The sequence below is a fragment of the Drosophila montana genome, unplaced genomic scaffold (assembly GCF_035044405.1).
Source record: "Drosophila montana isolate Dmon_TW-CO22-7 unplaced genomic scaffold, ASM3504440v1 contig_3200_1, whole genome shotgun sequence".
NCBI lineage: Eukaryota > Metazoa > Arthropoda > Insecta > Diptera > Drosophilidae > Drosophila > Drosophila montana.
The window spans coordinates 3,881,070-3,907,312 of NW_026998080.1; the positions used below are offsets into that span (position 1 = coordinate 3,881,070).

A 26,243-nucleotide genomic window follows, 5' to 3' on the forward strand; every position below is an offset into this window, starting at 1 on the left:
GAATTAATAAAATTAAAAAAAAGTCCCTATTTTCCCGTGTCGAACTTGCAAGGCAACTATTGATGATTACTAAGAATATAAATATACTTTAAATTTACACAATTACATCCTTTACATCATTTTTACCCAAGAAAGAAAACGCGACATTCGTCCAACTAATTTCCAAATTTCGGCTCGCTACTTATAAGCATGTAGATATGCATATACATACATACATACATACACATACATACATACATATGTACATATAAAATCGAGCTGGACGAGCCCCCTAGCTAATTGTCAAACCAACACAAGGGCACATGCCTCTACACCATGATAGCCAAAATTCATTAATATGTGTGTACATATAAATATTTATAAGAAGCATATACATACATATGTATGTATGTTTATGTTTATCTTATTTTCGAATTGAAGTACACGTTGTTTGCCTTCAATATTTGGCCACTCCGGATATACATAGTTCTAGATTAGGGAACTGTTAATTCGATTTCATCATTTGATATATTTAAGTTTTACACTTGATAGACTCGTTTGAAGTTGTATTTGATAGTATTTGAACGATAATACACATTTTTTTATTATTTTAAAACCAAAGGTCACAAACGAAGGTCATTGTCTTTTCACATTGGTATTTACGCTGAATGGGTTGAAACGTGTTTTATATAAAAAGCTCGCAATTTTACTCATTGTTGAAAAAGCATTGTTGAGTTTCTGAACCGGTTCGCTATCAGGGGCCATGTGTACACACCTACCGGCAGCAACAGTTGGCAAAGGGCACCTTGAAATCGAGCCAAACCGAATGACTACCAACAGAACACACATGAATATGTATTTGTATACATTTGTATACACTTCACGGTCTGTATGGGGGTGTGAAACCGAATTGTCATATGGCTAAACATTTTGTTTGGCTAAATAGTGAACGCCTTGTCGTCAACACGTTAAATTTCAACTAATGCTGCAAATTGCTTCAGCAGCTGCGGCGGATAAACATAATCTTAGGCGGGGGGAAGCATGCGGAAAGGGTATATCCGCCGTTTGCCGGCTAAGTGTGGAGTTGGTCGCGTGTGACGTGCTACGCCAAGAACTTTTTACTCTCTGCTCTCAGTTTGTTAACAACGTTATATGTGCACTAGTATTTGACAGAGGGTATATACAGTCTATAAAAGGTGTCAATTATAACTAGCAGGTAGTGCCCACTGTTGTCGGGGCTATTTTTGTTCTTAACATTTTCAATATACTTTGAAATCGAAATCTGATTTCCAGTATGAGGTGACACTTTACCAAGATAAGAAAAGCAAATAGTTCCAATCCCTTTTTTTTCCGTGGAGTGGACTTCGAAAACCGTTGAACTTCATAATTTAGATCTTTTAATAGGGGGCATAACTGAATTATCGAAAATGTGTGAAACATGTATCAACTGAATTTTTTTAATTATCTCTGAGAATGATTCAGTACGTTCGGATGGTATACAAAGACGTTTCTGACTTAGCTTGTACGTTGCTTTCCAACCAATCGGTTAGTCGGCCAGGACCCTTGGCAAACACACACACATTAGAATCGGGCATGCATCAAGTAACGGTATGGCCAAGTCGAGACCCGCGCAAAAATGTAGCTTTGTTTGCTATACAACAAAAACCTCACGTTCATTTGGCTCTCTCTCTTTGTCTCTCTCCCTCTGGTCTCTTTGGGTAACAGCTGCTCCGAAACGTACAGATGTGGATATTTTTGAGAGAGCTGCAAAAAACTATTTATTTACATGGAGGAAGAAAGCTTAGCGATCGCCGTTACAGTCAGTTTTGTATCGTTTCGTCAGCAAGTCGCACGCGCTGCTTCGCCAAGGCAAAAAATATTGCACAAAATAATTTGTTAAGTGATAAAAAAAAACGCGTGTTGTATGATAAAAGTATATTTGCCAAGAGAGACCCAGAAGCAGCGGCGGAAGCCACATCTCAAATAATAATAAGAAGTTGGCGACATTGTGGGCGATAGAAGCAAAAAATCAATACCAATAGAATACAACATACTCTTGTCTAGACTACGCCGCGTGGCGTTAACTTCCACAAAGTGCGGATATTATTTCACAGTTCCATTTCCAGAGGACCTCAGACAGCTGCAGCGCAGAATGAATGCCAACGGGTAAGTTTGTGATTCTCAATGCGAGTATTGCGCGTAATTTGCATTTGCATTTGGATTTGCATTTGCATTTGGATTTGGATTTGCACATCTAATTGCGAGTTGCATAATTGTCGATTTGAAAGAAACAAAAAAATAAAGCAGAAATCACAAACTGTCTGCTAGTTTAAACGGTATTTTCACTTTTCACTTTTCCCCGAAAAGCTTTACAAGAGCTGTGCGTGGACATTGGAACACGAGTTTCTACGTAGTGTGTGCGTGTGTGTGCGTGTGGCCAAGTTTATTTCTACAGTTGAGTTATAAATACCCTTTGTTTTTTTGCTCGTTTTAATTTTTGCCATTCTGCACCACGGCCAAATATTCACCTCTCTCTTGGCCCCTCACACGCAACACGTCACAACAGAAAACGGCTCTCTTTTTTTTTTTGCTTTCTGCTCTGTTATTGTTGCAATCTATGTTTATCTCACTTCTTGTATTTCTTTTTCACAAGTGTCACGCGACGTATGCATTTAGAAATTGGTAAACAATCAGACTAAACAAAAGTCTCATTCGTTTTTATTTTAATTACAAAGGAAATCTAGGAATATTCCTCCGTTTTGCACATGTATTGCTCAAGCGGGAATTCTACAGTTAGCTGTTAAGCAATGCATTTTCTGCGCTATGTGGCAACTCTGCAACTTTACCAAGCAGATCATATGTATATCGTGCTCGAATCAAGCTAAATTGATTTTTAAATCGACTTTTTTCGAACACATTACATTTCCGACGTGACCAAATACTACAGGTATTTATATTACCTGCGACTAAAGTGCATTTCCAATGCAATCGTTACTTGGAACAACAATAAATTGTTAAGCAGTTTTGCACGTGTTGCAGCTCGAGGCCCACATACATATATATTATTAACTGTTCTTAACTGCGACCTTGTAGTTGTTTTTTCAGTTGCTTTTGTTGTTTAATTACATTCGGCCTCTTAACTTTTGGAACATAACTACGAATCAACAGACGATAAGGCAAATGTGTCCGTATTTAAAACCCTTTTTACACTTTTGTACAAGTATTCATTAAGTTTTTATATAGAGTTTTAAAGAAAGTTTGAAGTCAGTGCATTTTGCATTTTTCAGTGAGATTTGGTTTCTGAAACAAGTGAGAGAATCACGTGTCTAGTTAATGAAGATCCTTAGGAATTAATTTGAACCCGAAACCCTTCATCCACCAAATCTTTGACACCCATTTCCACCAAAATGGGATGGATTTTCCAAAAGTGTTAAACACCTCTCAAATAAAGATCGTTGAAAATGAATTAAGGCCGATCGCAGGTCGAATTTACCAAATCCCAGTCTTAGAGTGAAACTCCATGTGGAGTTCAAGAAAGTGCAGATAGTTTTACATACATATTTAGAAAGGTATAAGGTATATATAACAAACATAATTTTGAATGAATTTAATAGCTTTCACTGTTCTGCTAAAAATTGTAAGAAACATAAGACGCGAACCAACGCCTGGGTCCCAAAGAAATGGAAAATGGGCTTACGAACTGAATCATGAGCCTTTAGTTTGAACCCTGATTGTCAGTCAAGTGCTTGGGGCCATCTTCTTATTGCCACTAAGATTGTAAAAACGAATAATAGGAAATAAGTAGATATAGTTTATCTCGCAACTATTTAGTTGTCTGGCGTTCGTGCCAATAAACCTTTCAGACAATAGATAGTCAGCACTCAGCATTTGTCATTGCCAAATAGTGCTTGAGCCAATTCAAATCTTTTTTAAGCACTTCTGAAATCAGTTGACTGTTTGCAGTTCACACATAATACACGGGCTACAGAATCCGTTGGCCAGGTGTGCTTTTTGCATGGTTGGGTCACATCTGGCCAGATCCTCGGTCTGTCTTTAATTAGTTAGTTATTTTTGTCAATGCGAATCTCAATCAATGAGATCTCGGTGGCACTTTCTCAGAATTCCTGTGTAAATAACAATTTATCACATTTGATTATCTTGCAAAACGACGATTAATTAGATTTGCAATCAATTAAGAACGATCAACAATATCTGTGTAATCAGCGATTCCGATTAAGAGAAAATCACGTTTAAAAAGCCGAAGCTGGAATAAGACAGCACCTGTAACACTCATCAGCCTCTTAATAATTTGCACCTTTAATCAGTTCACACATACAATAACGGGATACTGATTTTATCGCGAACGATAAGAATGGAATTCCATAATTTCTTCCCTCGAGAATTTGTTACATCTTGCTTCATCGAACTGTCTACTGTCTCTCCTCCAAAATGGCATCAATATGCGCCACTGGCGATTTTCATACCACTAAGTTAAGACAGGAAGTATAGCTATCTTCGGGGACTCAAAAAATGCCCTGGCATAGAAATATAATTTTTACTCAAAAAGTCGCTTTCCAATTGATCCTATCCTCCTTAGACGAACGCTTATTTTGATTATCGGCGTTTGTTTATTTTATCTGCACAGGATAATAATGCCTTGTAGCGACTCGCGACTCCACCTGAATTTCTTTGAAAGTGGCTCGCTCAGGTGTTGGCGGGCATCACATGCCACAAGACGATATTCAAAATGATCCTGGCTTCCATTGAATCGCCGGTCTTAGTCTCAGACGCAATTCCAGCAACCGAGAGGTACGAGTACTAGAAGTACTCGAGTACTTGAAGTACGAGTACTTGAAGTATTAGTACTTGTAATACAAGTACTTTTGCGAGAGTGAACAAGGGAGACCTACACAGTTGCTAAACAAATTAAGCTCGCTTGCCAAAAACTAAGTAACCGACAATTTTCTTTAAAAGCTCTGAATCCAACGTTGGCCAGCGCAAGTTCCTGCTAGGCATCAGAAACTGGTTTGCCAGAATTAGCAAAATTAGCAGACAAGACTTCCATTGTGTGATTGTGATTTTCACTACGGAAATTTAATTGCAAAAACTACTCTAACATCTGCAACCATTGAATCCAGCGAACCCGATACTAATATTTATAATATTAGCTCAGAACAAAGTTAGTTCCTTCCCTCTGTTATAAAATTGCAGATACCTGATCTGTTTATGCTATTATGCAACCTATGAGATTTGCTTGGAAACTTGGCAAATTATCAGTTATTGAAAACAATCTCGTACTGCGGAGGACCTAGGCACAAGTTTTCATTTTGGCTTTTAAAGGTTCAGATATCGATTCGTTCACACATACGGAAAGATGGACGGATGTGGCTTGATCGACTCGGCTATTGGATACTGATCAAGAATCTATAAGCTCTTTGGGTTCGGAAATGCTTATTTCTGCTTTTTACAAACCCTTTTCTTTTCATATTTAGTGGGTTTAGAGTACAGAAACTGTAAAACTAAGGCAAGCGAGCGCAAGCTGCATTTGGTGTTGGTTCAGGTTCAGGGTATCCCCTAGTTGGAAATTCCCGACTGGATCACTCCTGTTAATCTTTTTCCCTTTTTTAGTTTTTATCTTAACTTATGTTTTCCCTTTTGGTCTGTTGTGTTCTTTTCAGCCTTATCGGGGGATAATTTTTAACGAATGTTAATTTAAAAACTAAGAGCTTTCAGAGAGTAATGAGGGTATTTATTTATACATATATATTTTATATTTATATTTATTTATAAGGGTATAAGGGCTCTTAATCATAAATGTTTTATTTAACTAAATTCAACTGAAAAATGTAATCACCAACTTTCTACGATGTGACACACATTTTTTTATTCTGTCTTGTTCGCCTTAATTCATAATACACATATTAATTTCTTATTTTATTTATTTCTAATATTATTTAATATTATTTTATTTGCTGAAATTCCGAATCTAAAAAAAAATGCTTTCCTTTTTTGTTATTTTTTTGCATTTTTTTTCTTTTCGTGTAATGTGTAACGCATAGAAGGAGAAATATCTCCGACCCCATAAAGTAGATCAGCACCCGAGTCGATATAGCCGAACAGGGGCTTTTTTTAGCCATTTATAGCCGTTTGTAGCGGTTTTTAGCAGAATTCTAGTAGTACTGCATACTTTCGTGCTGTCTACATAATACGTTGAGACTTATTTTTGAAATTAAAATTAAAATTGAAATATCTCGGGTACCATATGTCCGATTTCGAAATGATCTACCGCTTTCTTCTCGTACGGATCCCGACTATCGATTGACACCAAAAGATCTGAATTCTAAGAAATGGCCCAATTTGAGAAAAACTACTATGTTTTTTGCAAAAATTACGATGTTGGCTGAAAATGGCCGTGACCACGAGTCGAACGAGACCAATCTTTCCAAGATCGGGGCCTTTTTGGCCGAGATAGAGCGATTTGAAAAACGCGAAAAAATGCCGTTATAATTTTGAAGATTTTTCGTTTTTTTCCGATAATTCGGCTAAAAATGGTCCGATTTTGGAAAGTTATACCTTTTTGAACTCGTACGGATCTCTGGAATCGACTTGCATACCACGTTTTTTGATTTTGTTTGGAAATTCCAAAATTTTTGAAAAAAAACAGGCAGACGAACAAAAATCAAAAATTTCATTGCATACCCGAACGGAGCGTGCGGTGGAGCAGCTGGTGGAGCAGGCCCAGACGAACACCGATAATGTTAAATGAGTACTGTAAAGCGGCTGTTAGGTAATAGTTTGAGTGCTGTAAATAGGACGTTTAGGCGGCGGATGGATAACGATCGAATGTAACAAAAGCTGGCTGCTATGTAAAGTCTGTTAAAAATAGAAATCGTCTTTCATCGTTATCGTTATTTTCAAATTACAATTTTTTCAGCAAAGTTTTTTAACAGATGGAAAAATTGTGACATAAGAGTTGTGGGATTAGAAATGTTTCGCAATAAATAGATAACAACGAGCCACTGCTATTTGTTTATGCAAGAATTGATTTACGGCTTAGAAAAAACGTATAGTTTGTTGGGTACTACAGGCCTACGTGACTGTCTGTAAACTTACGATCCTATTAACCTTAAACAATGATTACGACTATACGCCTATATACATATAAAAAAAACTAAACCCGATTTAATGTACATACAAATTTTATCTTGTGTGAAGTAATTCAGCTCTATCTATCTCTATCTATAGACGGACCCATATCTAAATTATATGTAGATTTAAATATCCATACATATTGATCAAATCCAAAAATAATTGATTTATATTTGCATTTTACGATCGCAAGCCTCAACAATACTTAATAGAACACTATGCAAATAAGTCGATACGTGGAAAAAGATAGATACGAGAATACGCAAATACGCTCTGCACCAAGCCAGACTTATACCTGGCAGGTGTGCTGCGAAACGGTAGTCACGACCTGCATTCACCGACACTTATACGATTTCCCATCACCCGCTGCCGACGCCGTTGCCAGTCTGCTTGTCAGCCTCGGTGTCTGTCTCGAGCTGCGCCGCGATTGGCCGATGCCAGGCGGTGTGTCCGCTGCGTATACTAAATGCAAATGAACCTAGTCACACAAAAATACACTGCACAGCCTGGTTGCGCAAATTTATGGTTCCGCAAGTTATTTGTCAAGTGTAAAAGCGTTTTGTTATTGTTTTACTGACTGACTAACTAATTTATGATTAAGGCATATCCTAAACTGTAAGAGCTAGGAAGCTGAAATTTTAACTGTAGTTACCTGAATGATGCAGGTGCACGCTAATACGAAATGTTTGAAAATTCTATCCGCAAGTATATAACAATCGCTGTGTGTTTCAGGGACTTTGGCATGGGACTCGGAATGGTTTCAAACTCATTTTCCTGCAAAGGTTAAATGAACGAAAGTTTATATTTCGCTTTCAAGCTTGACAACACGCGACTAAAATGGGCGTAAAATGTTGACTTAGCCTTTTATTTATTATTTCGATGGGCTTCAAACTCATATTTAAATATCTGTTTAATTGAAATTTGCCAAGTGTATTTTACACAGATATTTTCAAATTAAAATTTCGTTCGTAAAACCTTTGACCCTCATTTTCCATTCAAGGCACATATCAAATACATTTCAGTATTTTCATATAACCGTTTCCCCCCATTTTCCACGCTTGCGGGTTGAATTTCCCTAAATCCCGTCTAAGCGTACAACTAAGTTAAAATGTCAGCTGACTTGCACGCTAAGTTGGAGATTGTAAAAGTAAAATAGCTTCGTTGAACTTGGCAGTTTGGTTCTCAAGCAAAATGTATTACAAAATGATCGAGAAGTTGAAAAGCTCAACAAATCTAACAGCTGTTATAGGGTTGTTCAAAATAGAAACCAGTTAGTGAAGCATTCTTAAGAATTTAAACTGTTTCGAAGTCTTTTAATTAATGTTTAGCAGATTGTTGTGGCAACTTGGTCGGTTCATTTCAGATTAATAAAATATGTGATTATGCCATGTGAGCGTATTATTAAGAGTTGTGCCAAGATTTTCAGCTTTGCCAACATATTTAATTGTCTTCATTTCTATTATTCGTTTTTGTAGATGACCTGTGCATAGCATATTTTGGTGTAGATGCCAAGTCATTTATGTTTCCAGCTAGACCGCTGTTTTTTGTCCAGTCACTGAGACGCAACAAGTTCAAATTACAGATATCAACATATTCACAAATTTCACTCAAAGGTCGCCTGATATATAATTTGAGTTCATCTGCCCGCAATGGACTTCAATCATATATAAATCTTTAGAAAGGTCTTTAGCGTAAACTGAAAACTATATGAAATGCAGGACCCAAGATTGATAAAAGAAAGGGACGATATACGATTTAAGGCTACAGTTTGTCTTTTGTCAAATATTTATTAATGTCTAAACTTAGTTAAAAGTTGATCGAAAAAAAATCAAAATTTTGAAGTTCAACCAGCGTCCATTTAAAATTTAAAATTTAAGACAAGGCAAAGACAATGTAAACAGCCAGTCGTCTGGCATGTCGTGTGAAGTGGGAAAAGCCAGATGAGAAGCCAGGCTAGAAATTTTGAGCGTTACTCATCTTGGTGTTTATATTGTCTTTGGACAAGGAAAGTTCGAACCGTGAACTAAACTAGCGACATTTTTGAGCTTGCAGCCCTGGCTGCCTCTCGTGTCGATAGAAGAGGGCTTTTTTGTTGTAATTATTGAATAGGTTTGAATTGCGCGGCTCTCATGAGACACCAATTCGAGGAAGCTCGGCCAGATAGTGGCTAAAGGTTACATAAACAAATGACAGGCGAACATTTCGCTGCCAATAAGAACAAGATAATGGCAGTATAATAAACTGCTTTGCATATTCCACTCAGCACGAGCGTCGCACTGCTATCAGTCAACGATTCTGTTATCAGACACGACAGAGGCTGAGACTGAACACCGTCTCATGCCCATTTCCATTTGCACTCTCATCTCGTCATCGATTCACAGTAGAAAATAATGCGTCTGGCCAAGACCCTGCTCCCATTATTGCATCTTAAAGCCGAACTCTGGCCTCTAATTAGGCAAAATATTACAAGGGCAGCGCGGATCAGCAGCGGGTTCAGTCGAAAGAACTTCAGATACAGGTTAGTGCTGGGGCTGTTCAATTATCTAATCGCTGTCAATGCAATCAACAAGCACTCGCAGTAGATAAAGAGTGCTACACTGATTTTGACTGATAGTGCCTGTGTTCTGGGCATCCGGCTAAATAAAGCCGCTTAACCTTGAGGCTAGCTGCCAGTGTTGCCAACTGCCGCTTTGAAAAAAAGAAGCTAAAACTAGTAAATAGCTGTGACTAGCTATGATTTAGATGAGACACAACGGGGCAAAGAGCTGTCTCCTTTAAAGCACGTGGAAAGGCTAAACTTTTTCTTTAACCAAAACTTGATTTGCGTTTTTTGGGGCCACAGAAGAATCAAAACACTTTTGTAAGGTCAATTCCACCTTTTTTAAATGGAGTAATTGCTGTCTGGAGTTTTCTTAAAAGCTTTCCGAGTTATATTCTCTTAGCATTAACAGAGAACTCTTTAAAAATTAATTTACATGGACTACAAATATAGCTAACTATATATGTTTTTTAAAGAATCTAGCTTAGTTTTCAAAAAAAAAAAAAAGAGCTAGAATTTCTGATACTAGCCAAATTTAGCTGGAAAACAAGTGAATTGGCAACCCTATAGATGTTTATTTATTTGTGCTCCATTGAGATGGCGATTCGTCATGGCTTGCACGCATTATTAATTAATCTTTGCGCTAAATCAAATACATATATGAAACCCAATTTATTAACAGCGATAATTTCGTTGATGTAGTTAAATTTATTGGGCTGTAAATTCTCGGGCTGTGCGAGTATACGCTGAACCAAGCCAAAACTGTTCTGGATGGAATCTAGATGAATTCATTGTTCAATGTTAATCTAAAACAGTTCCAGCTGTATTTAATGACACCTACATTTTTGTTTACTTGTTTACTACATTTTTGGCAGTTGTCACGGCTAAGATGTTTGTAGTTAACCAAAGGGAAATTCTGAAACAGAAGTCGATCTGGAATTGGGGGTGCAAATCTCATTTTAACTCAACTTCCTATTCGATGATCTGCGGCAGTTTGACGACGGGCGGCAAACGCGCAACATCACGACGACGGAGAAGAATTAGCCAAGAACCTTTTGCGAATCACAAATCGCAAAAGTCACGCCTCAGTCGGTACGGGTAGAAAATACAGATGCTTCAAGCTAGAAGCTAATCTTGGTGGATGGAAAACTAATCCGACTGCCAATACAAGTGCAGCCGAGCACAAAAAACTGTGTGCAAATTGTTTAAACAATAACACCTGTGAAATCGTGAAAACATATAAAAAATGTACCCGCGTATTTTTAATGGAAATTTAAAATTTAATAATTGCAATTAGCGCAAAGCTCGCGTCGACCGCATCCAAACAAATATCTGTACAGAAATAATCAACACAATTAAATTGTAATTTTCCAAGCGATGATTTTTTTTTTTTTTTTGTGCCCAGCACATTTTTTACGCTGATTTACTGTTATTTATGGCAACAGCAATTTCCAATTTACAGGGTGCCCCATGGGCACGGGCTTCGCCTAACCCGAAGTCTCTCTCGTGTCATAAGGTCAAACAATGAACCCAACCTGTCAATAGTTGACCCCAAGCATTATACTAAATACTCGAGCGAGGGTCGATTATTCTTTTGGAAAACATCACGTTAGAAAGACGTTTAAGTTATAGAAATCGGTTGATAAGATTTTCAGCATAGATCCAGATATCTTAGAAATCAAATAGTGCTCACTATCAGATAGTTTCTATGGCAACTATATGACACAGAGATACGATCCGAAAAGTTCACTTAAAGGAGGGATCTATTTTGGGAAGGGAGCTTAAAGACATTCAGACAGACGAACATGGCAATATTAGTTCGTTGTTCCGATCAGCAATATATATTCTTTATGCATATAATATAATCTTTATCGCAATGCGTGACAAAAACGATAATACCCATAAATAAGAATGTTTGAACATACGAATTTTTACAACATGCTGGCAATCTGAAAGTTCTCGACTCAAGTAGAAGACCCTTCAGCGGCAATAATAGAATAGATCGTAATGCATGAGACTAAAACACGAAGATAAGATTAAATTGATTGATATATAAGACTAGGACTTTAAGAAACATAAACAGTTCAAGTTTTCAAATAAGCTAATTTGATTGTATTCTTGTTGAGATACATTTATTGAATCAGGTGCCATTTTACAATTTGATTATAATTATAATGAGTCTTAACACTCAAACCTGTATTCAAGTTCGGGTATTCGTTAAAGAGCCCCGCACATACAACTAAGTATATATGTATATACAATATACTTGGGGAGCACGTTCAGAGCTGTCGCTTGTCGCTTTTATTGGGATAGGGGTTTAATGATCTTTTCGTTAATGAAATGCATATAAACAGTTGGAAAATTTGCAATAATTATTAATTTTGATTAAGTGACGTACAGGCAGGAATACTATTCGAGTTGTACTTGTAATATCTGCTGCTGATAATAATCGCTTATCAATTTTTTGTTTTGCCCTGAACTTGTGACTAAGTAGTTGGAAAAAGTGGTAATTAACAATGTCTGATGTGTGAAAATGTTGTTAGAAGTGCTGAGCAACTTTTACAACTTAACTTTGCTTTGTGCTTGCTTTTTGTAGGACAGTGTAATATAGCTTGACTTTGATTGACGTAGCTGCGGGCTTAGCACTTTATCACTGACTATGGCAAAGGGATTAAGTCAAGTTCCTTTAGCTTGGCCCTCTTGGTCAATGCCTAAGCTCTTGAAAAAGTCCCAGGTATATGTCATGCCCCCTTGCACAATCAAAGATTAAGTTCAATGTCAAGTACAGGATTTTGTTGCACTCGAGCTTTCCCATAAACTCTTATCGAATAGGCGATATACAGCAGAAGCCGAGAAGTGGCTCATCATCAGAATATATACTTATATTGTATATATATATAATATCAGAAAGGTCTTGTCGTGTGACCTCTGTACGGTACTTGAAATTTGAATGGACATGATTTAACCTTAACTTGTCTTCATATTCCGCATATTTTGGCACACTCAGTCAACTTTGAAAACCAGTTAATTCACGTGGCCTCCGGATCATGCGGGTTACCCGCCGCACCAATATAGGAAAAGCGGTACGAATCATGTACATATCTTTGATTAATGTATTTGGATTGAAAATCCATCTTCGTCAAGTAAGAACTACGCATAAAAATGATAAACTAATGATCAATGTGACAACTTGTTTCAAGTTGTTTCCACAGATTTAAATTTGAAATGTCCTCGAAAGAAACGAAAGGTTTATCAAGTGTTATTCAGCTTTTCACTCTTGGCCACATTTCAATCAGTTTTGCAATTGTCGAACAGTTTCAGAAGTATCTATGCTAATTAGCCGATTCGGCAATTAATTAGCTATTCACATTATTAATAATGTCGTCCTTGAATCTCAATCTTGACTGCAATTAATTAAAACGTGCTTGTTGGACCATTTTTGGAACGGGTTTAGCTGTCTAGTTGAAATTCTGTCAGACCTCTACACAAATGTTTGCTCGAAATTGTAATTTGAGAATATGCCAAACGATTTATTGGTCATGCGTAGAAAGACGTCACACTCGACGCTAAGGCACAAAATTAATGGAAATATAATCGCAATCTATGCAACAAAGTTTATAATTTAAAAACTAGACATGACGATCAAGTGATATTCATTTTTATTGTTGCACTTTTTTGATTTATTAATCACACAAAATGCCAATGTTATTTAAAAAATTTTTGCCCAAAGCAAAACAATGGAGTTGCTAAGATCTAAGATATGGATTTGTTCTAGCTAAAGTAACTTCTAATTGATTTACGAATGAAACGAATATACTCAGTAATGTGTGCTGCAATCTAACATTTATATCATATTACCCTTATATTCTTATTTAGTTAACTTGCGAGTACTCCCCGGCCTTATCCGGGGCAAGTTTTGTGCTTAAAATCTAGGCTATAACTTCTCTATCCAGCCCAGTTCCGAGTGGTCCCTAAAATTGAAATTCAAACGGTTTCCGCTCATGTTAGTCTTGTGTTGTGAGAATCTTACAACCCAAAAATAAACTTTCATTCACTTAACCATTCAAGACTGGTGAATTTTACTAAAAATCTAACAAATAAATTTTCGCAGAGACCTTTAAAAATAAGTTTGAAGCCGTTCCAATGGTAGAGAAAACAGTTGTATAGTTTCCACTTAACTTCCACATTTGCGGGTGAAATTCCTAAAATCGCTGAAACACATATCTATCAAGACTTTATGTATTATTATTTTCCACCGAGGAAGTATTGAACTCCATTTCACCCCCGTTTCCACCAAAGAGGGATTTTCCAAAAAGTGCGAAGCAACTCTCAAATTAATTTGAACAAATATCTTTGAAAATAAGTTTAAGGTCTGTCTCGAGAGTGAATCTCCATCACAGCTTTCTAGCAATTACGGCTTAAGCTGTGCATTGATCACCATCAATCACATCAGTCGGTCAATCAGTCAGTCAGGACAAACAGTTTTATATACCGAGATTCGTCCAACGTGGAACATATATAGTTTAGTATATAGTGAACTGCTGGAAGAAAGATCTTTTAGAAGAGGGTATCGTAATGCAATGAACCCATTAATCATCCCATTTAGCTTAATCGAAATAATTGTTTCAGTTGCGATTTGCAAATCTAGCCGAAAGTCTTGATGGGCTTGGCTTTGTAGTTTAATGCATTTTGTGTGAATTATCCAGAACTTGAGCCGGAATTGGTTATGCTTATGTATTTTGCATGACTTAGCCGGAATCGGAAGCGTTATTAAAATATGTATGACATACATCTGCATGAGTACGTACTTGGGATAACTATTCGAAAATGCCAACCACGTACCAACTGGCGTCTATTTGTCATCGCTGCCGCAGTAATTATTGAGAAGTCCATTACACCCGCTTAAATATTTGTTCAGCAAGTTATTCATCGAAAACAATGGAACGGCCTTAGTTTTTTGGGCGTTTCACATATCTCTAAAGCACATTCATGTTTTCGTTTTCATGGCAAGGAAGTCCGCCCAATTCCACAATGCAACAGAGTTCAAGTAACCAATTTTTGTATAAATCTGGGACTATCCATCGACTTTACTTAAGAAATAGCTTGTTCGACGCACAATAAATGTATCTTTATAAATCAGCTGCTAATCCGTCTTGCAATTTTATTTTACTTTACCCGAATTTTAATCTTATTAACCAATTAAATGCTTGTTTAATTTTTTGAAATATATAAAGGAATAATTTATCAGTAGATATACATACTATATTCATTCTATAATGTTTCCATATCAGATCGCCGGAGATACGTATGTCGTATTTTAAGCTTATCTTTCTTATGATAGTGATCATAGTGATAGTTATAATCAAGATAAAGTCAATTTCAACTGTCGACAGCCAATTTGCGAGTTAATTTTTCAACTTTCAATTATATCCGATCTGAGTCATAGCCAGACATAAGTGTGGTTATACACGTATTAAAACTTTTATTTCATTTATTTTTAATTGATCTGGAATCCGATACTAATGTCGCGGTGTTTCGCTAATGAAATCACGATTATTTGCTAGCAGCTAGTGGACTGTAATTGGACCAGAGTTGAATGCATTAAACTTTTATTAAACTATCGGTTCCGTTTTGTTAGCGTCAAAAATAAAACGCCGATGCCAGAGACAATGATATATACTCTCTCCCACAGCTGCAATTTAATTGCACAACTGTTTCCATATGTTTTGTGGCCAATTTGCGAGTGAATAAAGACTCTTTTGTTTCCGAATGCTACAATACACGGCGAGACTGAGACAGAGAGAGAGAGAGAGGGAGAGAGAGGGAGGGAGGGAGGGAGGGAGAGTTATATCACCGCTTGAGACTTCGACAAGCACTACGTACTTAGGTTTTACACAACCTTCCGAGTCCAAACAATACCTAGTTTGCTAAATCTACAAAATGAGACTGAGTATATTGTATTATAATTCATCTGTTTAATATATTCATACATATATATATATATATCTGTATGTGTTTGTGGTTATCTACAATTGAATATTAACTAAATGCGATAAATCACAAAAAGTGCGACATGCGACAACAATTCGCAGCGAGTTTCCCGGTCAATGATCAGATCCCAAAATGAATTATATATATATATATATATATGTATATATATATATATTGCATGCAAATACACATGTTTTCTCAGCGCTTTTCTCAGCTGAGGCGCAGCTTTGGCTGCAGATTCGTTTTTCAAAGCCAATTTCTATATGTGTATGACGTTGCGGGTATTATTTTGGGCTCACAGTCTCATCCGTATTCATAAAAATCAGTTCAATTAAGACTTGTTATAGCCGTACCCGTGGACTTATATTCGTATATATACATATGTATAACTACGGATGCACGTACATCTAAAAGCGTTGCGGCGTAATTTTAGTTTGTTTGCTTTGTTGCATAGTCGGGCATTTTACAAATGGAACTGTATTTGGTATGCAAAAGTATTAATAAATGAAACACCTCTATACATTCTTATATAGTTGCAATTAATAATTTTAGAGTGCGGAATACCAGCTTTTTGCGGATTGTGTATTGGCGTAGTTTCCCAATCGTGGGATCTTTAATAGTAGCCCCATTCGCGATATTTATAAACAAATAACCCGCTCTTAACCACATTTCCATATGTAAAAAACGATTGAAAGCTATACAGTACATTTCTCGAAGGGGTTTTTTTTCTAGTTTTCTCAAATCAGTCTGACGCTTATCGTAAATGGAACACGGCTAATTATTTGGATTAGTGTGTTGCTGATTTAATTTACATATACATTATGGTAAGCCTCAATTCCCAAATCGTAGCATTTTTTTTTTGGAGTTGTAGTTCTCATTCTTCTTATCACCCAATGAGTTGTCATGTTCATATCGTACACCCGTACATATGGACGTGTACTGCCTGTGGTTTATTTGTACAGTAAAGTCTCGGTAGAGTGACTAATTCTAGATTTTGATAATAACAACCGCAGAATGTTGTTAAGGCCCACAAATCGTTCAGTTTTATACAAATTTAAAGCGGTTCTACGCCAAAATAAATGCAGGTTTCATACGCATATATACATTTTTAGGCTTATCAATAGTTAAATTTTTTGATTTTTAACCATAAATGTATCCATATAAATTTTCTAGTTTTCCGAAACTGTTTTCAATCAGAACCAAACCAAATTTAAAACTGTTTCAAACTCAATTTAAGACAGCATTGAAAATCAGTTTTCCGCAATCTTTTCAACCGTTTAATTGGTTTTTCAAAATCGGTGAATCGTAATTATTAAATATTTATGAAGTGCTTTAAATTTTAAAAAGCTGCTTGCCCGTAAGTTTAGCTGTCGCCTATTAACATTGGACCCTCATATTCCACCCAGGGGAGGTGGATATTCCGAAATGGGTAAAGTACATTTCAAAAATGTTTTATTTATAGCTTTGAAAATGAGTTTAAGGCCGATCGCAGCTTGCGCAGTAAGTTAGTAATACTTATAAATCAAAACAAGATCCTAATTTTGTTCGACTTTTAACAAAAATTAAAAGTGAAACTTCTCCAGAAATTTATCTGTATATGTTTTAAAGGGCTCTGAGTTCTACTCTCTATTAGAATGCAGATGCACGTGCATTTATCAGTTGATGATACGCCCATAATATATGTATGCATGTACGAGTATGGAAATGTGAGTGCAATTGGTTTATTTATCGTTGCAGTTATTAAAGGTTGTTCCCAACTATTTAGCATAGGCATCAAAAATACCCTCACCAGCTATATACATACTTATAAATAGAATCTTTCATTTTTTGAGACTTACTGAAGCTTAAATAATGAAGATGCGAGTAGTTGATATTTTCTTAAATAAGCAAATAACAGTGGGCGAGCGACTGACAATTAAATCAAAGAAATAAATACGTTGCCGTTTACAATAAGAACAACAATAAGAGTTAACGGATAAATTAAAATACCGTACACACGCCTCGGCTGCGGCTGCGGCTCAGCTGCAATCCCTACTCAGCTGATATAAAAATAGAACACCCCCCCGCCCAACGCCTGCCTCGCTCGTGTTTGTGCTCGTGCTCGTGCGCGTTGCCCAGCTCGTGTCCGCTGTTGTCTGCCGACCACTGGATCACTTGCTCTTGGTCGGCAATAATAACGGCGCTCTCGTCGTCGTCGTCGTCGCTGCTGTCGCTGGCTTCGTTCGGCAACTTATTTTATAAAATGAGTACGATCGAAACAGTTAGAAGTATTCTTGCACTGGCAGGGCGCAGGTTGTGTCTGTGTCGTTGGCGGAAAGTGCAGCAGTTGAGCGCGCGACAGTTTGATCGGGATATTACGTAGTTATTCCTGGATATACATAAATCCTGAATGCCAATTAAATCAATTTAAATAGGGAGCAGCAACTAAGCCCCAATATTAAGTTATTTATAATAAATACTACAATTCCCGACTGTGCCAGCGCTGCAAATGAGTATTTTTTAAAACGCCAGAGCCGCAGCCAGTGCGATAAATTCGGTACTAACCCGTACTTACTTACGTACCTCTGCGTGTATTATATCTGTACAGTCGCGTACTCGTCAGTGAACAAGTGAGCGGCCAAGCGTTTAATTAACCAGCAGCAAAAAAAGAAATAAAATAAAACAAATAATAAATTAATTAAAAAATATATTTAAAAAAAAAATAAAAAACAACAACACAGTTCCTTTGCCCCAGTACAATGACAAAGATAAACGTTTTATATGCAACGATCCTCTGCTGCCTCGCAGTCCTGTCGCAGGTGCGAGCGCGGAGTCTGTTTGAATATATCACAGAAAGCGCTAATTCCATCGTGAAAATCGACGAAACCTACGACTTTCCCTCCTGGTAAGTTTGGTAGTCACCGCTGTGCTTCGTCTCCTCCCTGTGGTATACGGCATATAATCAGTGTATTTGAATTTATATTACATGGAATATAACATTTATATGCAAGTACCTGGTACTTATACTGTGGACACACGAACAAACATACATTTATCCGAACCGGTCGGCGAATTTCAATCTGAAATTTATTAATTCCTGCTCTCAAAATTTATATTTTATATATTAACATTAAAATGTTTCCACCCGTATATATAATGTAGTACAATTGAACTGCATTTAAGCGCACAAACATCTCGATCTCGATTCTGGGCAGGTCCCATCGGTCACAGGTTTCGCCCGGATTGGGCCAAAGCTGTTCAAGCTAAAAGTCCAACTTGTAAATTAATAAAAAAAAAAAAAATGTATTTGCTCTTAATACTATAAAAGTCGTTAAGGCCGGGGTCACTTAATAAGTGTTTAGCCTAATGAGTTTTCAAGCTATCCAAGCAATAACATTCACTGGCTGCTCTTAGATCTATTTTACCTAGCGCTATTAATTAGGAACGAGGTGTACTTAAGATTATCCAAACAATTCCTTTCTACTTGCAAAAGAAACTCCGACATATTCATGTTCGAAAAACAAGTTGAAACACGACTATGCTCGACTAAAAAATCCCCTGTACCCCTCAGTCAATATAATATTCTGGTTCTTCGCAAATCATAAAATATAGCACAATATTAATTTGCTTACTCAACGTTAAGAATGAAATATTTTATTAATATTAAGGAAAATGGGGGATGTATTCAAAAAGTAAAATATTGCTAATATGAGTATACTTAAGGAGAGCGTATACTTATGAGTATACTTAAGCAAATTCGGTATTAATGGCTTTTATACTTCCTAAGTTACTTCAAAAACCAAGTTACAAAATCAATATTTTTTGATATTTTGAAAATGGAACGGGAATTTCAAATGTCAGCTCGTCGCTCTGATCAAGAACATATATGCTTTAAAGGGCGACGAAAACAATATGTCGATTTTTGTTTTTTAAATGGGAAATATAAAAAAGTCATTAGAATTAGAATCAAACTAAATACTAATAAAAAAATGTTATAACACTAATCTTTTTAACTTTATAATAAAAAAAACAAAATAATAGTTCCAAAAAAACTCACGATAAAATACAAGCGATATAAATATAATAATTTGATTCATTTTACTAAGCGGGCAGGAAAACTAGTTTAAATAAAGATGCATTTGTAAAAATTAATTCTTTAAAAAAAGTCTCAATTTTAAAATAAGAAATATTGTAATGGAGTGCACGTCAAAGACCTACAAAGCACATTGTTTTATTAGAAATTCAAAAAGTATTTCAACATTTCGCAACACTCTTTTTTATTTCAGCGAAATATACTGTTATGGACCCTTACTGCACACCGTACAGATGGCCAAGCTTTTTCCGGACTCGAAGACTTTTGTGGACATGAAGTTGAAGGCTTCTCCCGAGAAAACCATGGAGGACTTCGATGCTTTTATGGCATCAAAGAATAATACACCTAGCAGGGACGAGATTCGGGAATTCGTTGATGTGCGACTCAAACGCAATTACAGACTTTACGATTTAATTTCAATATTATTTTCATAATTTTTAGGCTCATTTTGGAGAGAAGGGCACCGAGTTGGATGTGTGGACACCAACAGATTGGGTTGAGCGTCCTGGCTTTCTGGACCTCGTCCACGATCCAGATCTTAGGCAATGGGGCATGGACCTGAACAACATCTGGAAGGAGCTGGGACGTAAAATGAAAGACGATGTGCAGAAGAATCCTCAGTATTACTCGATTATTCCCGTACCCAATCCGGTTATTGTGCCGGGCGGCCGCTTTATTGAGTTCTACTATTGGGACTCTTACTGGATCATTCGTGGTCTGCTGTATAGCGAGATGAGAAATACCGCACGTGGTATGATCGAAAACTTTTTGAACATGGTGCAGCGCATCGGATTCATACCGAACGGCGGCCGCGTCTACTATTGGGGTCGTTCTCAGCCGCCGCTGCTAACGGCAATGGTTAAGTCATATGTGGATTTCACAAAGGACGATCTGTTCGCCATCAATGCTTTGGAGGTGCTGGAGCACGAGTTCGAATATTTTATTAACAACCACACCGTGCAGGCAAAGGGACATAACCTAGTTGCATACAGGGATTCGTCAGCCGGTCCACGCCCCGAATCGTACAGTGAGGACGTGGAAACATCGGAGAGCTTCCACACTGAGGCGGCAAAGGAGGATCACTATAGCGAACTAAAGTCTGCTGCCGAGTCGGGCATGGACTTCAGCTCGCGATGGTACATCAACGAAAATGGAACAAATGTTGGAAACCTTACAAACGCCAAGACCCGCTCCATTGTCCCTGTCGAGCTAAATGCAATTCTTTATTGGAACGCCAAAATGATTGCCGAGTTCCACGCCAAGGCCGGCAACGTCGAAAAGATGACAGAGTACGAGACCAAGGCACAGAAAATCAAGGAGGTAAGTACGAAGCTGCTGTCAAATGTGATAAATATCCTCTCATACTCTGCTCTACATTGAACTATATAGGCGATACAGGCAGTATTGTGGAACGAGGAAGCCGGCTGCTGGCTGGACTATGATTTGATCAACGACAAGCCGCGCAACTATTTCGTGCCCACCAATCTGTCCCCGCTGTGGGTGAAGGCATACAATATTTCCGATTCGGAGAAAATATCTACATCTGTGCTGAAGTATATTGAAGATAACAAACTGGACACATTCCCAGGCGGCGTCCCGAACACGCTCTATCAGACCGGTGAGCAGTGGGACTTCCCGAATGTATGGGCGCCGATGCAGTATATTCTTGTCGAGGGTCTTGACAATCTGGGAACTCCAGAGGCCAAGGAGCTCTCGCAACGCTGGGGCCAGCGATGGGTCAAGTCCAATTTTGAGGCATATCGCGAGACCCTTGCAATGTTTGAAAAGGTAACTAATTATATTTATATACATCTAGTCAGGTTACTTGAGCGTTGCATCTTCTATTTTAGTACGACGCGGAGAAGTTTGGTGGACACGGTGGCGGTGGGGAGTACGGCGTGCAGACGGGCTTTGGCTGGACCAACGGCGTGATCATCGAATGGCTGGCGAAATACGGACGCCAGATCTCTCTGAGCGGCAACACGGGCGCTGCAGGTGAAAACGAGAAATAGAACAGCAATGCCAAGCATCTCGACAAAGCAATTTGAACGCCGTCATTATTGAATTCATTATCCACGCATCGGCATTGTCTTCCCCCACAGTTGTTACACTTGTTGCTCTGGCCTCAGAGCAATCTACATATTTAGTTTTAAGTCGAAGCTCGCAGAGATGCTCAAATAGATGATAAATGAATTTATTTATAAGAGTACCAACCCCATCTGAAGCGCGTATCCATTGCCCATCAATAGTTTAAGTTCTTTATCGCTTTCACTGTCGCTCTTTCCATCTATAACTTTCTCTGAAACAATCAAAGTCTTCAATAAGCACAAGCTCACAACGAATTAAGTCACCCTTTCAACAAGAACCAGGACTTGAACTCAAAAGATATGGAATGACGTCCACATCCAGATCGAATTACAGCCACACACTTCTATATATGTATAACTCGCTTTTCATTTGTCTTCGACTTTGACTTTGCCTTCGTCTCGTCTTGTCTCGCCTCGCCTCGCCTCGCATCTATATCTGTTCTGTCAATTTAACGAGTGTCGCATCTATGACGCGTTCGTTAAACGCCAAACCTTTTACGTAAGTGTCTTAATAATCATTTATACTATATTTGTTCTAATTTTGGCACATTTTTCTAATGTAAGATAAGATATCACCCATCTGCAGATTTTTCTTCTGCTTCAATGTTTTACAAATATCACCATAATAGATCTAACAACATTTAGTTTAGAGCCAACAGAAATTTCAAAGAAACATCAATTCTGGTCAGAGAACAATTGATATTTCTGGCTATTGTAGTTTATTTTCTTTGTAACATATCATATTCTTTAACATCTTGGCAAACCTGAGTTTTAATCATATATTTCTCTAATTTTTATACAGCTCCCAGCAGTCGTATCATCAGCCTTTTGGGCGTGACAGCTGTAGCGTTAGTGGGCGCCTTAGCCGGCCGATTTATCTGGTGAGGTAAGTTGCAATAATTGACTCTTAATGTCAAAACTACAAGTGCTTGTCAGAGAAGCAAATTAAAGTGACATTTACGTTTGTTCTCGTTTCAGAAAATGACTGTGTGCCAACTGTAATTGCCCTATATGAAAATGTGATTCCCCTTTACCTATGTGTGTGCGTGATTTTGTTTTGTTTTTCTTTGTTTTTCCTCCTAGTTACATAAAAAGCCTTTTCAGTTATTGCTTTGTTGAATGCGAAGATTGCAGTATTAGATATAAACAATTTAAAGTTGACTTATTGTTAGATGAAGTGAGTTGTACATACAGAGTTTAACGGGCATGCCCATATTGTTATTATTAAAATATATGAAGTGAACATGTACACGAATTTATATGTGTGCATGCATACACTTAGAATATCCTCGCCACCCCATGAATACAAAAGTGTTATGAAATCACAATTTGATATATTTTTGATGTTGTTACTTGTTAACAAAAATTGCCAAATTGTCTGCATTGATTTTTAAATAAAAGACATACTTGTTGCATGAAACCCTGCCTTACGGAATACGGAAAACAAATATGATTATTATTCTTCAATTTGCAGGCGGACTTGGTTCAAGTAACTCACAGTAATGAGAAGCACGAACGTCAAGTGTACATAGTTTTTTATTTTTATATTTTTACTTAGCTTGCGTTCTAAATTCAATATTTGGGAGCTTATCTACAAAGTAGCTAACACATTAGGGAGTTAGATTAGTTAAATAGTCTGAAAAGAAATGTTCACTTTCTTTTGTGGCTGGATATGACTCGGTTTAATTCGACAAGGACACTACGATTGAACACAAACTCCCCAAAAACATATAAACAAAAGGAGGAATTGCAGTACACAGTACATAAACATACATACAAAAAACAATAAATATTTGCCGACGTAATAATAGTGACGCACCGCCAGGGCTGGGAACCGACTAGTTTGACTGCTGCGGCTCATGACTAAAGTAGGGAGCGGTGTGTGGCGTGAGCAACGTGTGACAGATATCACAGACACGGGCGACACGTTTCCGTGGGCCCGATGGCACCGTTTTTGTTAGACATTTATCGCAGTAGATGTGCCCGCAATGGCGGCAATGTATTTTGCGTACCATCACCGTGAAGCCGGCGTTGCACGTGGGACAATTGTTCACGTCATCATCGTCCTGCCAGCGCACCTCGGTGTCAGCATGACGCAGCTCCTCCAAGGTCATCTAGAAGAATCGAATGGGAATGCATAAAGTCTAACGCTTAACTGAATAAGATAATTGTTGACATTTTACGATTATAATTAAAATAAATTTGAGCTAATATATCTTTCATTGGATGCGGAGCTTACCTGCAGTTTTTGTGATAACTTGACAAAGTCCTTTTGCACCGTTTCCATTGTAGACAACTCCTCCTGAAGCGTCTTTATCTTAGACTTAAAGTCTGAATTTGTTTTTGTTAGTTTTTCCTGCAAATTTGTCGACCGTGAATTTGACTGATTAGACAATTGATCAGAAACTTACGTTGGCGTCCTGAAGCTCTATAATCTCAACCCGGCACTCGGACAGCTGTTTGTTCAGCTCAGCTTCTTTGCGCTCCAAAAGAGTTTTTGATGACTCATGTGACTGGACCGCCACCAGATGCTCCGTAACACGATCTCTGCAGAAAATGGCAATGGATTCACTTACATTTTGTTATATATATATATAACAACTTACTGTAGCGACTTAATATCTAATTGAACTTTGCGCTTGTAGGCACGACGCTCATTGTTGCTCTCCTCGAGTTGAGCACGCAATATTTGAATCTCATCCAGCGAGGTAACGCACTTCTGTTTTTCGTATTCGCTGCTAACGCGCGCCTGTATCAGCTCGCTCTGCTGCCGTAGCATAAGTTCCTGTAGCTCGACCACAGTATTTGGGAGATTTATATATTGGTTTTCAATTTCTTCGGATGTCGCCAGGAACCGACCGGAAAGGAAATCGTTGTCAGCCTGCAGCGTTTCTAACTGCTGATTAACCCGCTCCCGGTCATCTGTGACGCGCTGCAACTGTCGCATGACCTCATCCTTGGTCTCCAGGAATTTCTGTTGCATGTCTAAAAGCTGTTGCTCGTTGTTTTTAACTTGCTCGCGTAGGTTTTGTACTTCGCTTTTGTGTGCTTCACGCTTTGCTTGCCACTGACTCTCCAAGTCGTTGCGCAGCGCTGCCTCTTTGCTCAACTGTTCCCGCGACTCAACAAGTTGCTTCTGTGTGGCATCGAGCTGCTTTTGCTGCTGTTTCACCTGCGCACTCAGCTCATCCGTAAGCTGTTTCGCCGAGTTGCAGCCCATACAAGCTGCTTGTGCGGACACCAAATCTGTTGATGTGGACTTGTGCAAGCCATTTGAAGCATCTGTGATTGTTACTGTAGACTCTTCCCTGCGCTCCGAAGTGCTACTCTTTGCCTGCAACTGCTCATCTGTTTCGCGTAACTTTTCCTTTAGGGCTTTCATTTCCTCCTGCAGTTGCTCAACTATTGAGTTCATCATTTCGGCATCCTCTGTTGCCTGCTTCAACAAATTTACGTATGAATATATTTGTATATATTTGCAAATATGTAAACTATACTCACATATTGCTTGACATGTGTCTTGGCTGGTCCGCGCGTATTGCCATCGGCGCTCTCCGACTGGAAGCTATTGTTCAAGGAATCGCTTCCCAACTTTCGTACACTTCCGAGTGTTTTCTTTACCTGATTAAGGACGTGTGGCGCCAAGCCGGTTGATGGCTCTGCCGTGACTTGGTGCTGCATCTGCTGTAGCTGCTGCTGTTGCTGGCGCAGCTGCTCTTGTTTGACGCGCTCCAATTCGGCTTTGTAAATAGCCGATTCCTCAATTGTGTCCTGCACCAGCTGTTGCAGCGATGATATCTCCTCTTGGGCTTTTATATCCTTCAACTGCATTTCGTTCTCGGATTTTAGATCAGCGACCATCAGGTGGGTCTTTAACTCATTCAACTCTTCTTGAAGCTGGTTGCGCTCGGCCTCCTTCTGCATATACAGCTCCTTCATTTTTGCACGCTGCGTATTAAACTCGTTTTGCATTTTGCGCATCTCGGTCTGGAGCAGTTCCAATTTATGCTGGTATGTCGCGTCATCATCTCCTGAACAAGTGATGAAATGAGGTCAGCTAAATTCTGCATTGATTATTGAACATCCACTTACCGTTGGCGACGCTGTTCTGGACTTCCGACGTGCTCTCGTTTTCCTCCATTTTACAGCAATTGAGGAAAGGTAATAATAACAACAATTATGTTTAGTTTACAACAGGGATGCAAGCCATATTAGTTAGAGATGTACGAATGAAAAGAACTCGCCCATCAACACTTGCGATTGGTGTTTCGGAACTTGGCGATATGTTTGAGGACTCGATAAGTTAATCAGATGTAACAGATTATTTTTATTGAAATGTGTGTAACCTACTTTAACAAGATGAATTACCAGATTTTATTTGACCAGAACTTATTACGGCTAACATAAATTATTTAAGTATTTAAAA

The 26,243-nt window shown here is 38.1% G+C and overlaps 3 protein-coding genes across 6 annotated transcripts in view; 2 read left to right on the top strand and 1 right to left on the bottom strand.

The window, feature by feature from the left end:
* LOC135432042 (pre-mRNA-splicing factor Syf2) overlaps nucleotides 1–26,243 on the top strand; it is a 116,686-nt gene that overhangs the window by 67,372 nt on the left and 23,071 nt on the right. The window lies entirely within an intron of this gene.
* On the top strand, nucleotides 1,845–23,237 carry Treh (Trehalase). Of its 3 annotated transcripts, none has more exons than XM_064687802.1 (7): nucleotides 1,845–2,145; nucleotides 19,924–20,107; nucleotides 20,172–21,050; nucleotides 21,120–21,518; nucleotides 21,581–21,725; nucleotides 22,620–22,703; nucleotides 22,796–23,237. In XM_064687802.1, exons 1-6 carry the CDS (start codon nucleotides 2,132–2,134, stop codon nucleotides 22,700–22,702), a joined length of 1,704 nt encoding a protein of 567 aa, XP_064543872.1. In that variant the 5' UTR covers nucleotides 1,845–2,131; the 3' UTR covers nucleotide 22,703; nucleotides 22,796–23,237. The 3 variants fall into 3 exon arrangements, 2 of the variants coding, with proteins under 2 accessions (XP_064543872.1, XP_064543871.1); XR_010436894.1 differs by lacking the exon at nucleotides 1,845–2,145 and adding an exon at nucleotides 18,139–18,542 and having other exon boundaries at nucleotides 21,581–22,316; XM_064687801.1 differs by lacking the exon at nucleotides 1,845–2,145 and adding an exon at nucleotides 18,140–18,542.
* Rbpn-5 (Rabaptin-5) lies at nucleotides 23,132–26,064 on the bottom strand. 2 transcript variants are annotated; one of them, XM_064687799.1, is made up of 6 exons: nucleotides 25,910–26,064; nucleotides 25,319–25,848; nucleotides 24,424–25,253; nucleotides 24,229–24,364; nucleotides 24,057–24,173; nucleotides 23,132–23,931 (listed from the first exon to the last, which is right to left on the bottom strand). In XM_064687799.1, exons 1-6 carry the CDS (start codon nucleotides 25,956–25,958, stop codon nucleotides 23,656–23,658), a joined length of 1,938 nt encoding a protein of 645 aa, XP_064543869.1. In that variant the 5' UTR covers nucleotides 25,959–26,064; the 3' UTR covers nucleotides 23,132–23,655. The 2 variants fall into 2 exon arrangements, with proteins under 2 accessions (XP_064543869.1, XP_064543870.1); XM_064687800.1 differs by having other exon boundaries at nucleotides 23,846–23,972.

Excerpts from the sequence above, each read along its gene's own strand:
- Treh (XM_064687801.1), top strand. The coding sequence starts at position 18,397 with ATGACAAAGATAAACGTTTTATATGCAACGATCCTCTGCTGCCTCGCA. Across the intron at positions 18,543-19,923 it reads ACCTACGACTTTCCCTCCTG|CGAAATATACTGTTATGGAC; the intron begins GTAAGTTTGGTA and ends TTTTTATTTCAG. Across the intron at positions 21,519-21,580 it reads CCCTTGCAATGTTTGAAAAG|TACGACGCGGAGAAGTTTGG; the intron begins GTAACTAATTAT and ends CTTCTATTTTAG.
- Rbpn-5 (XM_064687799.1), bottom strand. The coding sequence starts at position 25,958 with ATGGAGGAAAACGAGAGCACGTCGGAAGTCCAGAACAGCGTCGCCAAC. Across the intron at positions 24,174-24,228 it reads TAGAGCTTCAGGACGCCAAC|GAAAAACTAACAAAAACAAA; the intron begins GTAAGTTTCTGA and ends ACAAATTTGCAG. Across the intron at positions 23,932-24,056 it reads AGTTATCACAAAAACTGCAG|ATGACCTTGGAGGAGCTGCG; the intron begins GTAAGCTCCGCA and ends CGATTCTTCTAG.